The following is a 14278-nucleotide window of genomic DNA, read 5'->3' on the forward strand; positions in this document are numbered from 1 at the left end:
AATTTAGGGATTTCACCATCTACGGTCCGTAATATCATTTCAAGTTGGTTTTGGAAACTGTATCCTCCGGACCAAAGAGGAAAAGAACCATTCGGATTGCTATAGGTGCAAAGTTGAAAAGCCAGCATCTGTGATGGTATGGGGGTGTATTAGTGCCCAAGACATGGGTAACTTACACATCTGTGAAGGCGCCATTAATGCTGAAAGGTACATACAGGTTTTGGTGCAACATATGTTGCCATCCAACATTACCATGGACGCCCCTGCTTATTTCAGCAAGACAATGTCAAGCCACATGTTACAACAGCGTGGCTTCATAGTAAAAGAGTGCGGGTACTAGACTGGCCTGCCTGTAGTCCAGACCTGTCTCCCATTGAAAATGTGTGGTGCATTATGAAGCCTAAAATACCACAAGGGAGACCCCCGGACTGTTGAACAACTTAAGCTGTACATCAAGCAAGAATGGGAAAGAATTCCACCTGAAAAGCTTCAAAAATTGGTCTCATCAGTTCCCAAATGTTTACTGAATCTTGTTAAAAAGAAAGGCCATGTAACACAGTGGTGAACATGCCCCTGTGCCAACTTTTTGCTGCCAGTAAATTCTAAAAATTTAATTTCTCAGTTTGAACATTAAATATCTTGTCTTTGCAGTCTATTCAATTGAATACAAGTTGAAAAGGATTTGCAAATCATTGTATTCTGTTTTTATTTACGAATTACACAACGTGCCAACTTCACTGGTTTTGGGTTTTGTAGGTGACAGTGCGTGTATTGTTGACAAGCACACCACCATTTGTGCGTAACTGTGCCAGTTTGCACACACATTTCAAACGTGCTAAACATAGACTCAAAACAGTTGCCTCAAAATCGTTTTCGTCTCGATAGATCGGAGTGTTGTTAAAAGGAAAGGCCATGTAACACAGTGGTAAAAATGCCCCTGTGCCAACTTTTTTGCAATGTGTTGCTGACATTAAAATTGTAAGTTAATGTATTAGCAAAAAAAGATAGTTTCTCAGTTCAAACATTAAACATCGTGTCTTTGCAGTCTATTCAATTGAATATAAGTTGAAAAGGGTTTGCAAGTCATTGTATTCTGTTTTTATTTATGAATTACACAACGTGCCAACTTCACTGGTTTTGGGTTTTGTAAATAGAAGTTAAGTCCTGTATTAAAATATATTAAGTGTGCTAAAAGCCCTGAATAAATACCATCTCCCCCCTCCATCCAGTTGCATACCACTTGTCATCGTTTATCATTAGGAGAACTTCATCCAAGATGGCAAACAAAGATGAAGACAAGAAGGAACATAGAAGCCACCTGCAGATAAGGAGCAGGGCTATTTGTTAAAGGGGGGTCTTGGCCGTATATAACAGTCAATCATCAGAGAAGACGTGAAGACACCTCAAAATGGCAAGGAAAACTGTTGCAACCAAAGCTGCTGTGCTGCTGTTTATGCTTCAAGGTGACTCCACCAAACGACGATCCATAGCAGACTAGTTCAGGTTGTTCTGTAGGTTGACCAGTTCTCCTTCTTCACCCTCCAGTAGGTCTTCTGCTGTCTGCAGCCGTGCAAGTCCTGCCCTCCGCCAACCCAGTTGCAGTCGGGGACACGCTAACGCTTTCCCTCCATCCAGCCACAGCTCTGAGGGGCGGAAGCTGGGCGGTGGGATATTCCCTCATCCTCACCTGGCTCGGGGAGCAAGAGGCAGTTTTCCCCAACCACAGCGGCAGGGCGTCGGTGGACGTCGTCACGGCGGCCCTCACCCTGACGGCGGTGACCTTGGAGGACTCGGGAGTGTACATGGTGCAGAGCAGTGATCCTCCGTTCAGAGCCAACGCCTCCATCACCGTCTTGGGTGAGTCCTAAGTTCATATCTGGCATCAGTCGAAAAAGCAGCCATGGTACGTTTAGATTCGTCAAACGGGACATTGGACAGCAATGGTCATTTGTAAAATGGAGAAGATAACGAAATGTATTTATTATAAATCGGGGAAATTCACTTCATACTGGGAAAACTGGGTCAATTATGGCCTGATTTTATTTTCTCAAATTCGTGATTGCACTGTGTAAAAAAAGATCACTCCCTATATGTTTATATATTTTTTATCAAAAGTTTATCTATATAGCCCTAAATCACGAGTGTCTCAAAGGGCTGCACAAGCCACAGCGACATCCTCTGCTCAGATCCCACATCAGGGCAACGAAAACCTCAACCCAATGGGCTACAATGAGAAACCTTGGAGGGGACCGTAGAAGTGGGGACCCCCCTTGTGCCCCCGGGCGACCGGTGCAATGGATGTCGAGTGGATTTAGTTAATAGTATGAGAGTCCAGTCCATAGTGGATCCAGCAGGGGATCATCTTGAGTGGAGATAGGTCAGCAGCGCAGAGACGTCCCCAACTGATGCACAGATGAGTGGTCCATCCCGGGTCCTGACTTTGAACAGCTAGCGCATCATCTGTGGTCACCTAGTCTGTGCCATCAGAAAAGAGAGGGCAGATCAACTGGTCTAAAAGGGGGGTCTATTTAAAGGCTAGAGTATGCAAATGAGTTTTAAGATGGGACTTAAATGCTTCTACTGAGGTAGCATCTCTAACTGTTACCGGGAGGGCATTCCATAGTACTGGAGCCCAAATAGAAAACGCTCTATAGCCTGCAGACTTTTTTTGGGCTCTGGGAATCACTAATAAGCCGGAGTTCTTTGAACGCAGATTTCTTGCCGGGACATATGGTACAATACAATCAGCAAGATAGGATGGAGCTAGACCGTGTAGTATTTTACACGTAAGTAGTAAAACCTTAAAGTCACACCTTAAGTGCACAGGAAGCCAGTGCAGGTGAGCCAGTATAGGCGTAATATGATCAAACTTTTATCTATTTATTTATTATTATCTGTTCATGTTCTTAGTCATTAGTATTATTACTTTCTTTTGGTTTGTTTTTTGATTTTCTGTTCTTTTTGGGGCATCGTTTGGATATAAAACAAATAAATATTTTGCTCAAAAAGGTTTATTATGTCTTCTTATTCATATACTTTTCCATATTTTCTTGTAGTCAGACCATATTTTCTGTATATTAGAGGGAATCTTTACCTGACCCCCTTTCGACTGCCGTCAGCAGGGGGTCAGGTGACCCTTCTGAAGAAGACTGCAGACGACAGTCGAAACATGTCAGGTAAAGATTCCCTCTAATATACCGAAAATATGGTCTGATTACAAAAAAATATTAAAAATTTTTTTTTTTTTATATTTAGGGAAGACAATATATGTATGCAAATATGATGTAATGGATGAGGATATCTGATGCTGGACGTAAATAAAAACTAAATTACAAAAAAAGGGAAAATCTGTCAAACAGAATAATGTCAACTCAAACTTTAAGTCTTATGATCTAATGTAAAATAATATGAATACCGATTTTCCGGTATATAAGCTGCACCCAGTAAATTTTAGAAGAAAAAATATTTTTTTTTCATGTACTAGCCTCAACAGACAATAGGCCGCTGATATATACTGGTACGTTGTGGAATGAGATATTATTACACATCAAGATTTTGTGAATATTTATTTACATACCTTAAATGTCTCCAAACATTGCCTGTAACATGGCAGTAAAACGGCTGATCAAACAAAACATCCTTGATAGTAGTTAGCTCATCGAGAGAATGCCAAGAGTGTGCAAAGCAGTAATCAGAGCGAAGGGTGGCTATTTTGAAGAAACTAGAATATAAAACATGTTTTCAGTTATTTCACCTTTTTTTGTTAAGTACATAACTCCACATGTGTTCATTCATAGTTGTGATGCCTTCAGTGACAATCTACAATGTAAATATTCATGAAAATTAAAAAAACACATTGAATGAGGAGAAGGTGTCTAAACTTTTGGCCTGTACCTTACAAGTTTCACTTTTGCATCTCATTGCACATAACTGTGTTGCGTTCAAAGTTTAAAGTTAAAAAAAGACATATTAGTGTTTTTTTAAGACAGAGGGAGACTTAACCCCCAGGAGATGCAATGATATAATCATGAAAATAATAATAATAATGTATTATCAAGACTTATATTATCCACTAATGATAATCCTATATTTTTACACTCTGAATTAAGAAACACTTGGCAGATTTCTAATCATATATAGGAATATAAAAATGTTGTATGGTTATTTAAATTCTAATTCTGGCCACTTTATGCAAAATTTGTCAGCGCTTTTTTGTGAAAAAATAAATAAAATCAAAAACCTAATAAGGTTTTTTCATGTGTTTCAAAAACTGATTGTAAACAAATATATATATTGATTAGTTTTTAGTGCATGTAAACATAGCAAGTGTGTGTGTTTGGGGCGGCGACGTTGGGTTTGGAGTGGAATGGGGAAGTCTTGTGTTTGGGAGCCCAGAATTTGGTATACGCTACTAGATATTAGTAATACATGTGTTCAGTTAGTTTTTTGTTAGTTTGTAAAATGTTGACCTCTCTCATATGGCTAAATATTAAAATATTATTGAAGCATACAGTATACTCTCGACGGTGCATTGCAAAGAAAACAAGTTAGCTACACAGGTCTCTGTTGTAATGACAAACAGAGCCTGAAACAATATTGACAAAGGATTTAAAATGAGATATTTAGACTGACAACCAGGAAACGTTGTGTTTTTTTCTACCTGCGATAGTTTGTGTGTTTTGTATTTTGCTGACCTTTCGCTCACATGAGACTTCATGTCACCACGAGTCATGAGGGCCTCCGCCTCCTGTCTGTCTTGTCCTGGGGGGTCACGCGCCATTTGGCCTCCCCGAGAAACAACAACTCCATTAAAAGAACTACAGGCAATATCACAACTTCAAGGTGCAATGTTATAGGTCAGTGGTTCTTAACCTTGTTGGCGGTACCGAACCCCACCAGTTTCATATGCGCATTCACCGAACCCTTCTTTAGTGAAAAATAAAATGTTTTTTTTTTCAAATTCAAGACAAAGTTATATGTTTTTGGTAACACTTTAGTATGGGGAACATATTCTAAGTAACAAAGACTTAATTTAGAGTTATTTGGACACTAGGGGAACATATTCTAAGTAATAAAGACTTAATTTAGAGTTATTTGGTTAGGGTTAGGGTCAGGGTTAGAGGGTTAGGGTTATAATAAGGCCATGCCGGATAAGGCATTAATAAGTACTTAATAATGACTAGTTAAGAGCCAATATGTTACTAATTAACATGCTAATAAGCAACTAATTAATGGTGAATATGTTCCCCATACTAAAGTGTTACCATGTTTTTTACTGGTGCACAAAATGAACCGTGCATGAACATCACCTTGTTCAAACAACAAAACCAACACAGTGCCTAAACCAGGGGTCACCAACGCGGTGCCCGCGGGCACCAGGTAGCCCGTAAGGACCAGGTGAGTAGCCCGCTGGCCTGTTCTAAAAATAGCTCAAATAGCAGCACTTACCAGTGAGCTGCCTCTATTTTTTACATTTTATTTATTTACTAGCAAGCTGGTCTCGCTTTGCTCGACATTTTTAATTCTACGAGAGACAAAACTCAAGTAGAATTTGAAAATCCAAGAAAATATTTTAAAGACTTGATCTTCACTAACTGACAAAGAAACAGATAACAAATTTGGTGTCCAGTTCAAAGTGTGACATGATTTATTAAAAAATTTGAGAGTTGACTTTTGTATTTTACATGAGTTATTATTTGTACAAACATGGTGCAAAGTCATTCATGATTTGTTAAAAAATGTTAGTGACTAGCTAGTTAAAATGGGATATTGTGATTTCACAAGACTGTCTTAGAAGTGATCATTTGAAAATGTTCAATTTGAAAAATGTGCACTTAGAGAAAATATAAAAATAAAGTGTTGCATATTGATATTTATCTGTTTCTATATATATTTATTGTGAGAAATCATTAGGTTGATCAGTGTTTCCACAAAGATAAATATAATTCATTATTAATAATAACATAGAGTTAAAGGTAAATTGAGCAAATTGACTATTTCTGGCAATTTATTTAAGTGTGTATCAAACTGGTAGCCCTTCGCATTAATCAGTACCCAAGAAGTAGCTCTTGGTTTCAAAAAGGTTGGTGACCCCTGGCCTAAACTCACAACATATTACACACCTGCAAACCAGTCAACTGTTGCCATATCCGTAATACGCCGATAGGGAGAAGTTTGTATTTACACGATGAGTCGGTGTGTTTTGACCTCCACCGAACCCCTGAGGCCGACTCACCGAACCCCTAGGGTTCGATCGAACCCAGGTTAAGAACCACTGTTATTGGTAAACAGGGGTGTCAAACTCATTTTAGCTTAGGGGCCGCATGGAGGAAAATCTGTGCACACGCAGCTCGGACTATTAAAATTAGAGATGTCCGATAATATCAGTCTGCCGATATTATCGGCCGATAAATGCGTTAAAATGTAATATCGGACATTATCGGTATCGTTTTTTTTAAATTATCAGTATCGTTTTTTTTTTTGTTTTTTTGTTTTTTATTAAATCCACATAAAAAACACAAGATACACTTACAATTAGTGCACCAACCCAAAAAACCTCCCTCCCCCATTCACACTCATTCACACAAAAGGGTTGTTTCTTTCTGTTATTAATATTCTGGTTCCTACATTATATATCAATATATATCAATACAGTCTGCAAGGGATACAGTCCGTAAGCACACATGATTGTGCGTGCTGCTGGTCCACTAATAATACTAACCTTTAACAGTTAATTTTACAAATTTTCATTCATTACTAGTTTCTATGTAACTGTTTTTATATTGTTTTACTTTCTTATTTTATTCAAGAAAATGTTTTTAATTTATTTATCTTATTTTATTTGATTCATTTTTTTAAAAAGTACTTTATCTTCACCATACCTGGTTGTCCAAATTAGGCATAATAATGTGTTAATTCCACGACTGTATATATCGGTTGATATCGGTATCGGTTGATATCGGTATCGGTAATTAAAGAGTTGGACAATATCGGCATATCGGATATCGGCAAAAAGCCATTATCGGACATCCCTAATTAAAATCATGGCATTAAAACTAAAAAATAAAGACAAATTCAGATTGTTTTCTTTGTCTTACTTTGGCCAAAAATAGAACAAACATATTCTGAAAATTTTACAATAAAAATATAGAAAGATCATGCGGCATATTAGCTTTTGTCTTGCACTTTGGCAAGATTCGTCACTACAAATTGATGATTTCAGCACTTTTATTGCTGTATATATTACTGCAATTTTACACTGAGTCACTCATAGGGGAAATATTTTTTCCTTTTTACCATCTTTTTTTTGGAATGTTACTTAAATTTAACAGTGAATTACTGATATGAGGAAAATTGTATTTGAGGGAGATTTTAGCAAAAAGACTGGAGGAAAAATATTGTGCAGCTTATCACGCCTTGTTGGCAAGAATTGTGACTATAAACTGAAGATTTTGGCACTTTTGTTGCAAAATGACTGCAATTTTGCACTTTGTTACTGATATGAGGACGATTAGTGCCGTGGACCCCGACTTAAAGAAGTTGAAAAACTTATTCTGGTGTTACCATTTAGTGGTCAATTGTACAGAATGTAAACTGTACTGTTTCATATAATGAATGAATGAATGAATTCTCTTCCTTTGCAATCTACTAATACAAAACAGTTTCAATCAATCAAAGCCCTAGTGGCTCCTTGGAGCTTTTTCAAAAATGTATCAAAATAGAAAAAGATTAGGAAAAAAATAGAGATGTCCGATAATGGCTTTTTTGCCGATATCCGATATTCCGATATTGTCCAACTCTTAATTACCGATTACGATATCAACCGATACCTATATATACAGTGGTGGAATTAACACATTATTATGCCTAATTTTGTTGTGATGCATTAAACAATGTAACAAGGTTTTCCAAAATAAATCAACTCAAGTTATGAAAAAAAAGTGCCAACATGGCACTGCCATATTTATTATTGAAGTCACAAAGTGCATTATTTTTTTTAACATGCCTCAAAACAGCAGCTTGGAATTTGGGACATGCTCTCCCTCATGAGGAGGTTGAGGTGGGCAGGGTTTGTGGGGGCGGGATTGAGATGGGGGGTGGGGGTAGGGGGTAGCGGGGGTGTATATTATAGCGTCCCGGAAGAATTAGTGCTGCAAGGGGTTCTGGGTATTTGTTCTGTTGTGTTTGTGTTGTGTTACGGTGCGGATGTTCTCCCGAAATGTGTTTGTCATTCTTGTTTGGTGTGGGTTCACAGTGTGGCGCATATTTGTAACAGCGTTAAAGTTGTTTATACGGCTACCCTCAGTGTGACCTGTATGGCTGTTGACCAAGTAAGCATTGCATTCACTTGTGTGTGTGAAAAGCCGTAGATATAATGTGATTGGGCCGGCACGCAAAGGCAGTGCCTTGAAGGTTTATTGGCGCTCTGTACTTCTCCCTACGTCTGTGTACACAGCTGCGTTTTAAAAAGTCATACATTTTACTTTTTGAAACCGATAATTTCCGATATTACATTTAAAAGTATTTATCGGCCGATAATATCGGCAGTCCGATATTATCGGACATCTCTAGAAAAAAATATAATTTTTGTTTTAATAGGGTTTCTGTAGGGCACAGTGAAACAAACCTCCCTAATGGTTAGAAATCCCACTTTTTATATTAAACATGATTCTCTGATGAGCGTACTTGGCGAGCGCCGTTTCGTCCGACTAATTTTGGCGGTCCTTGAACTCACCGTAGTTTGTTTACATGTATAACTTTCTTTAACGATGCCAGAGAAAGACGTGCTTTATGCCTCTCATTCTTTGTCTCATTTTGTCCACCAACCTTTTCATGCTGCGTGTGAATGCACTAAGGTGACCTTTCTTGATGTTATTGACTTGTGTGGAGTGCTTAACAGGCATATTTGGTCAGTGCATGACTGCAAGCTAATCGGTGCTAATATGCTATTTAGGCTAGCTGTATGTACATATTGCATCATTATGCCTCGTTTGTTGGTATATTTAAGCCTATTCAATTACTTTACTTATGTCCTCTGTGTATTTAATTTATATCAGCATGTCTCATGACATATTATCTGTATGTAATATTGCCTGCATTTCTGATAGTGGTTTGTATGCCGTTATAGACCCCAGCAAATGTAACCCGGCTTGTCATAAATCCATTAGAACAGGGATGTCAAACGTACGGTCCGAGGGCCGGATCAGGCCCGCGAACAGTTTTTAACCGGCCCGCGGGTTGAGTTTGCTAAATGTAAACATTTACCTGAACTTTTTGAATGAAAAAACAGATATTTTAAATGTGTCCAAATGTCGCAAGAGCAATTCTTTGTATCTCTGTAGATGATGTACAAAATAAACCACATGATGTTAGTGCATCAGTCATGGAAATTGATCAAATTACATAAATAACATACTGTAATTTGATTTTGATATAATTATTTTATCTTGATAGATTGAAAATGAACACCAATGAGTTGACTGATGAACATTATCACATAGTTTATTCAGAAAACATAAATGACGACAAATAAAGATAGAATACTATTAACCACGACAGGTAATTGTGAAAAAAACAACAAAAAAACAACATTATGATTTGTACAGTTTCAGAATGTGCTTGTTCTATTTTTAAACAAAGAAAACAATCTGAAGTTGTCTTTATTTTTAAGTTATCGTGCCGTGATTTTACCAGTCCGGCCCACTTGGGAGTAGATTTTTCTCCATGTAGCCCCCCATCTAAAATGAGTTTCACACCCTTGCATTAGAAGAAGGCAGCCCGCCATTTTCTTTAACTTGGACACACACATCTAGGATGAAGAGGCGCCTTGTCCAGGGTGTACCCCGCCTTCCGCCCGATTGTAGCTGAGATAGGCTCCAGAGCCCCCCGCGACCCCGGAGGGAATAAGCGGTAGAAAATGGATGGACACACATCTATACCTTTGGCCATTGTAAGCCGGTAATTCAGAGGAGTTATCTCACTCTCTGAGAAGCCTGCATTTTACTAATGTTTTCCAATGTTGTAAAAATATGTAGAATAAATATTACATTTCAACATTTCTGTCAACAAAGATTTGTGTCAGCCTGCAACACATAGTCATTTTGATATTAGGCTAATGTAGACACTTATATCATGTGTTGAATTCATTACATCACTTGTAGATGGCTTTTAATTTTTTGTGGCTCCAGACAGATTTTTTTTTTGTATTTTTGGTCCAATATGGCTCTTTTAACATTTTGGGTTGCCTACCCCTGCGCTAAGGGTTTGTCAAAAGTAGTTTCATGTGCATGGGGAAGGACCTTTTTAGAATAGAATGGACTTTATTGTCATTATATTTGCATATAACGAGATTAAGGACTCCAACTTAAGGTGCGGTAGTGGGAACAAATATGGGGTAAAAATAAATTACACAAGAGGTAATGAAGACAAAAAACAACTAAGAATTTAAATAAACAGACTACTATCCAATAAAAATAATCCTGTACAATATACAAAACACTATACAAATACAAAATACTGTACAATATACAGAACAAGACAAGAGTACCGGAGTAATAAATAACAATCAGTGTCGGATGTATTGCACTCGAAGGGTAATATTGCACAGTAGGGTATTAGGGTAGGATATTCCTTCATGATGTCATGAAAACTCCAAAATGTCAAAAGCGACTGATGAAGCGCCTCTTCTCTCAAAAGTGGAGCAGGCAAGCGAGGGAGATGATATTTGGTGCGACATTAAAAGTGGTTTTTGCATAACCATGTGTATTTTCTCCCTTCACAGAGCCTGTTTCAAATGTGACCTTCAGCGTCAATCAAACGGACCTGTCGGAGTTGTCAACGGTGGTGGTGACGTGCTCCGCCTCCTCAGGCTCATCACCGTCGTTCCTGTGGCTGAATGGCAGCTCCGAGGTCGTCGCCAATGAAAGAGTTGCGCTGACTGATGGAAATGCAACGCTCTCGATCGTTGGCGTTACCCGCCACGACCGTGGACCCTTCAGGTGCTTTGCGTTCAATCCCGTCAGCAACGGCACCAGCGATTTTTTAACCTTCACCATCACCTGTGAGTGATTCACTTCAAGCCCTGAAGTTCTAATCCACAGCGCTTGAAAGTCTCCTTTTTCCTCCTCAGACGGCCCAGACAACATGGTCCTCGCCGTCAACGGCAACGCTACTTCCTTTCTGACCGGATCCAACCTGACCATGCTCTGCTCGGCTCAGTCCAGTCCTCCTGCTCTGCTGCAGTGGGCTTTCAGGGGCCAACTTCTGAACTCGACGGGTCCTTCGTTGATGCTGTTTGATGTCAGCCAGGACCAGAGCGGCCCCTATGGATGTCTGGCCTACAACAATGAGACCAACAGAAGCAGCAACATCACCAAAGACGTTGTGATCAGCAGTGAGTTGATTGTAAAGTGAAGTGATATAAATCAGTGGGTAATGTATCCGCTTGTCTGCAGAGTCGCACACATCAGCATTGAAACAACATGCCTTTCACGTGTGGCTCCTTCCCATGATGCCATGGCTCGGATTCCTCCTGGCAATGCTCGGTAAGATTTGATATTACCTTGAATATCATCAGTCGCCTCCCACAATCCCACAAAACATTAGTACGAGCCTTTTATTCAGGGCACAGCGATAGGGTTGGGCATCGTTTGGATTTGGACGATTCCGAGAGGCAGGGTCAAAAACATACTATGAATTTCTCACAGGGCTATTTTCAAATAGGGATGTGCGGTCAGGGTCGCCTCCCACTATCCCACAAAACATTAGTACGAGCCTTTTATTCAGGGCACAGCGATAGGGTTGGGCATCGTTTGGATTTGGACGATTCCGAGAGGCAGGGTCCAAAACGTACTATGAATTTCTCACAGGGCTATTTTCAAATAGGGATGTGCGGTCAGGGTCGGCAAGTGAGGCCGAGCCTCATTCGACATGATGAAAAATGTTCATAAACGCATAATAAAAACATTAAATAAATATTAATAGGTGTCCGTCATACTTGCCAACCCTCCCGAATTTTCCGGGAGACTCCCGAATTTCAGTGCCTCTCCCGAAAATCTCCCGGGACAACCATTCTCCCGAATTTCTCCCGATTTCCAGCCGGACAACTATATTGGGGGCGTGCCTTAAAGGCACTGCCTTTAGCGTCGTCTCTCACCTGAAAAGGACACTATTATATATGTCTCCGTTATCCATAGTAGGCAGGCACGGAGCTATTTCTCAGCGTGTGTTCATATCAGCCGGCACGTTAATACACTGACACACAACATCCGGATTCCCATCATGCATTGCTTCAAAACTACGGCAAGTAGTAATGTCCAAAATTTCCAGCCGGACAAACAATATTGGGGACGTGCCTTAAAGGCACTGCCTTTAGCGTCCTCTCACCTGAAAAGGAGACTATTATATACGTCTCCGTTATCCATAGGTTTATCTATAACCCATAACAGGGTGGCCGAATGGATATAGTCACTCATGAAAGGTCAGAGAAGCACAAGGCAGCGGCAACACAGTATTATGGGCCACCTTGCTAAATGGAGACCCGAGGGTGTAACATATATGCCGAGACAAAGATGGCTATGCTGATAGCTGCAAGCAACATCCCGTTCTCATTTGCGGATGTTTTCAACAAATCCGGGAAGGATATGTTCCCGGATTCAGAGATCGCTCGCCAGTACTCAAATGGCAGAACAAAGGCTACTCACATAGTGAAAGGTAAGTGTTGTTGTTTTTTTAAAGTAAGCAGCAAGTACAGTACAGTTAGTAGAACAACTGTGTTTTCATTACTGTGTACTGTACTATATATATATATATATATATATTAAAAAAATATATTTATATATATATATATATATATATAAGAAATACTTGAATTTCAGTGAATTCTAGCTATAAATATACTCCTCCCCCCTTAACCCTGCCCCCGGCCCCGCCCACCCCAACCCCCAATCTCCCGAATTCGGAGGTCTCAAGGTTGGCAAGTATGGTGTCCATTAAACTGTGTTATACAAAACCCAAAACCAGTGAAGTTGGCACGTTGTGTAAATGGTAAATAAAAACAGAATACAATTATTTGCAAATCCTTTTCAACTTATATTCAATTGAATAGACTGCAAAGACAAGATATTTAATGTTCGAACTGAGAAACTTAATTTTTTTTGCAAATAATCATTAACTTAGATTTTAATGTCAGCAAAACATTGCAAAAAAGTTGGCACAGGGGCATGTTCACCACTGTGTTACACGGCCTTTCCTTTTAACAACACTCGGTAAACGTTTGGGAACTGAGGAGACCAACTTTTGAAGCTTTTCAGGTGGAATTCTTTCCCAATTTTGCTTGATGTACAGCTTAAGTTGTTCAACAGTCCGAGGTCTCCGTTGTGGTATTTTACGCTTCCTAATGCACCACACATTTTCAATGGGGGACAGGTTTGGACTACAAGCAGGCCAGTCTAGTACCCACACTCTTTTACTACGAAGCCACGTTGTTGTAACACGTGCAGAATGTGGCTATGTGGCATTGCCTCGCTGAAATAAGCAAGACATTGCTTGGATGGCAACATATGTTGCTCCAAAACCTGTATGTACCTTTCAGCATTAATGGTGCCTTCACAGATGTGTAAGTTACCCATGTCTTGGGCACTAATACACCCCCATACCATCACACATGCTGGCTTTTCAACTTTGCACCTATAACAATCCGGATGGTTCTTTTCCTCTTTGGTCCGGATGACACGACGTCCACACTTTCCAAAAACAATTTGAAATGTGGACTCGTCAGACCACAGAAGACTTTTCCTCTTTGCATCAGTCCATCTTAGATGAGCTCGGGCCCAGCGAAGCCGACGGCGTTTCTGGGTGTTGTTGATAAATGGCTTTCGCTTTGCATATTAGAGTTTTAATTTGCACTTAAAGATGTAGCGACAAACTGTAGTTACTGACTGTAGTTTTCTGAAGTGTTCCTGAGCCCATGTGGTGATATCCTTTACACACTGATGTTGGTTTTTGATGCAGTACCCCCTGAGGGATAGAAGGCCTCGGGCATTCAATGATGATTTTGGGCCTTGCAGTGATTTCTCCAGATTTTATGAACCTTTCGATGATATTACGGACCGTAGATGGTGAAATCACTAAATTCCTTGCAATAGCTGGTTGAGAAATGTTCTTCCTAAACTGTTCGACAATTTGCTCACGCATTTGTTCATAAAGTGGTGACCCTCGCCCCATCCTTGTTTGTGAATGACTAAGCATTTCATGGAAGCTGCTTTTACACCCAATAATG

At 39.6% G+C, this 14278-nt stretch overlaps 1 protein-coding gene across 1 annotated transcript in view; it reads left to right on the forward strand.

The window, feature by feature from the left end:
* The window catches only part of LOC133659669 (hemicentin-1-like), a 67810-nt gene that overhangs the window by 5629 nt on the left and 47903 nt on the right, over positions 1–14278 (forward strand). The window contains exons 2-6 of the mRNA XM_062062250.1: positions 1261–1463; positions 1546–1857; positions 10781–11059; positions 11129–11392; positions 11454–11543. Of these exons, the coding sequence (XP_061918234.1) occupies positions 1409–1463; positions 1546–1857; positions 10781–11059; positions 11129–11392; positions 11454–11543 (1000 nt within the window). The 5' untranslated portion in view covers positions 1261–1408. The remainder of the gene's footprint in view (positions 1–1260; positions 1464–1545; positions 1858–10780; positions 11060–11128; positions 11393–11453; positions 11544–14278) is intronic.

Source organism: Entelurus aequoreus, linkage group LG11, assembly GCF_033978785.1.
Source record: "Entelurus aequoreus isolate RoL-2023_Sb linkage group LG11, RoL_Eaeq_v1.1, whole genome shotgun sequence".
Taxonomy (NCBI): Eukaryota; Metazoa; Chordata; class Actinopteri; order Syngnathiformes; family Syngnathidae; genus Entelurus; species Entelurus aequoreus.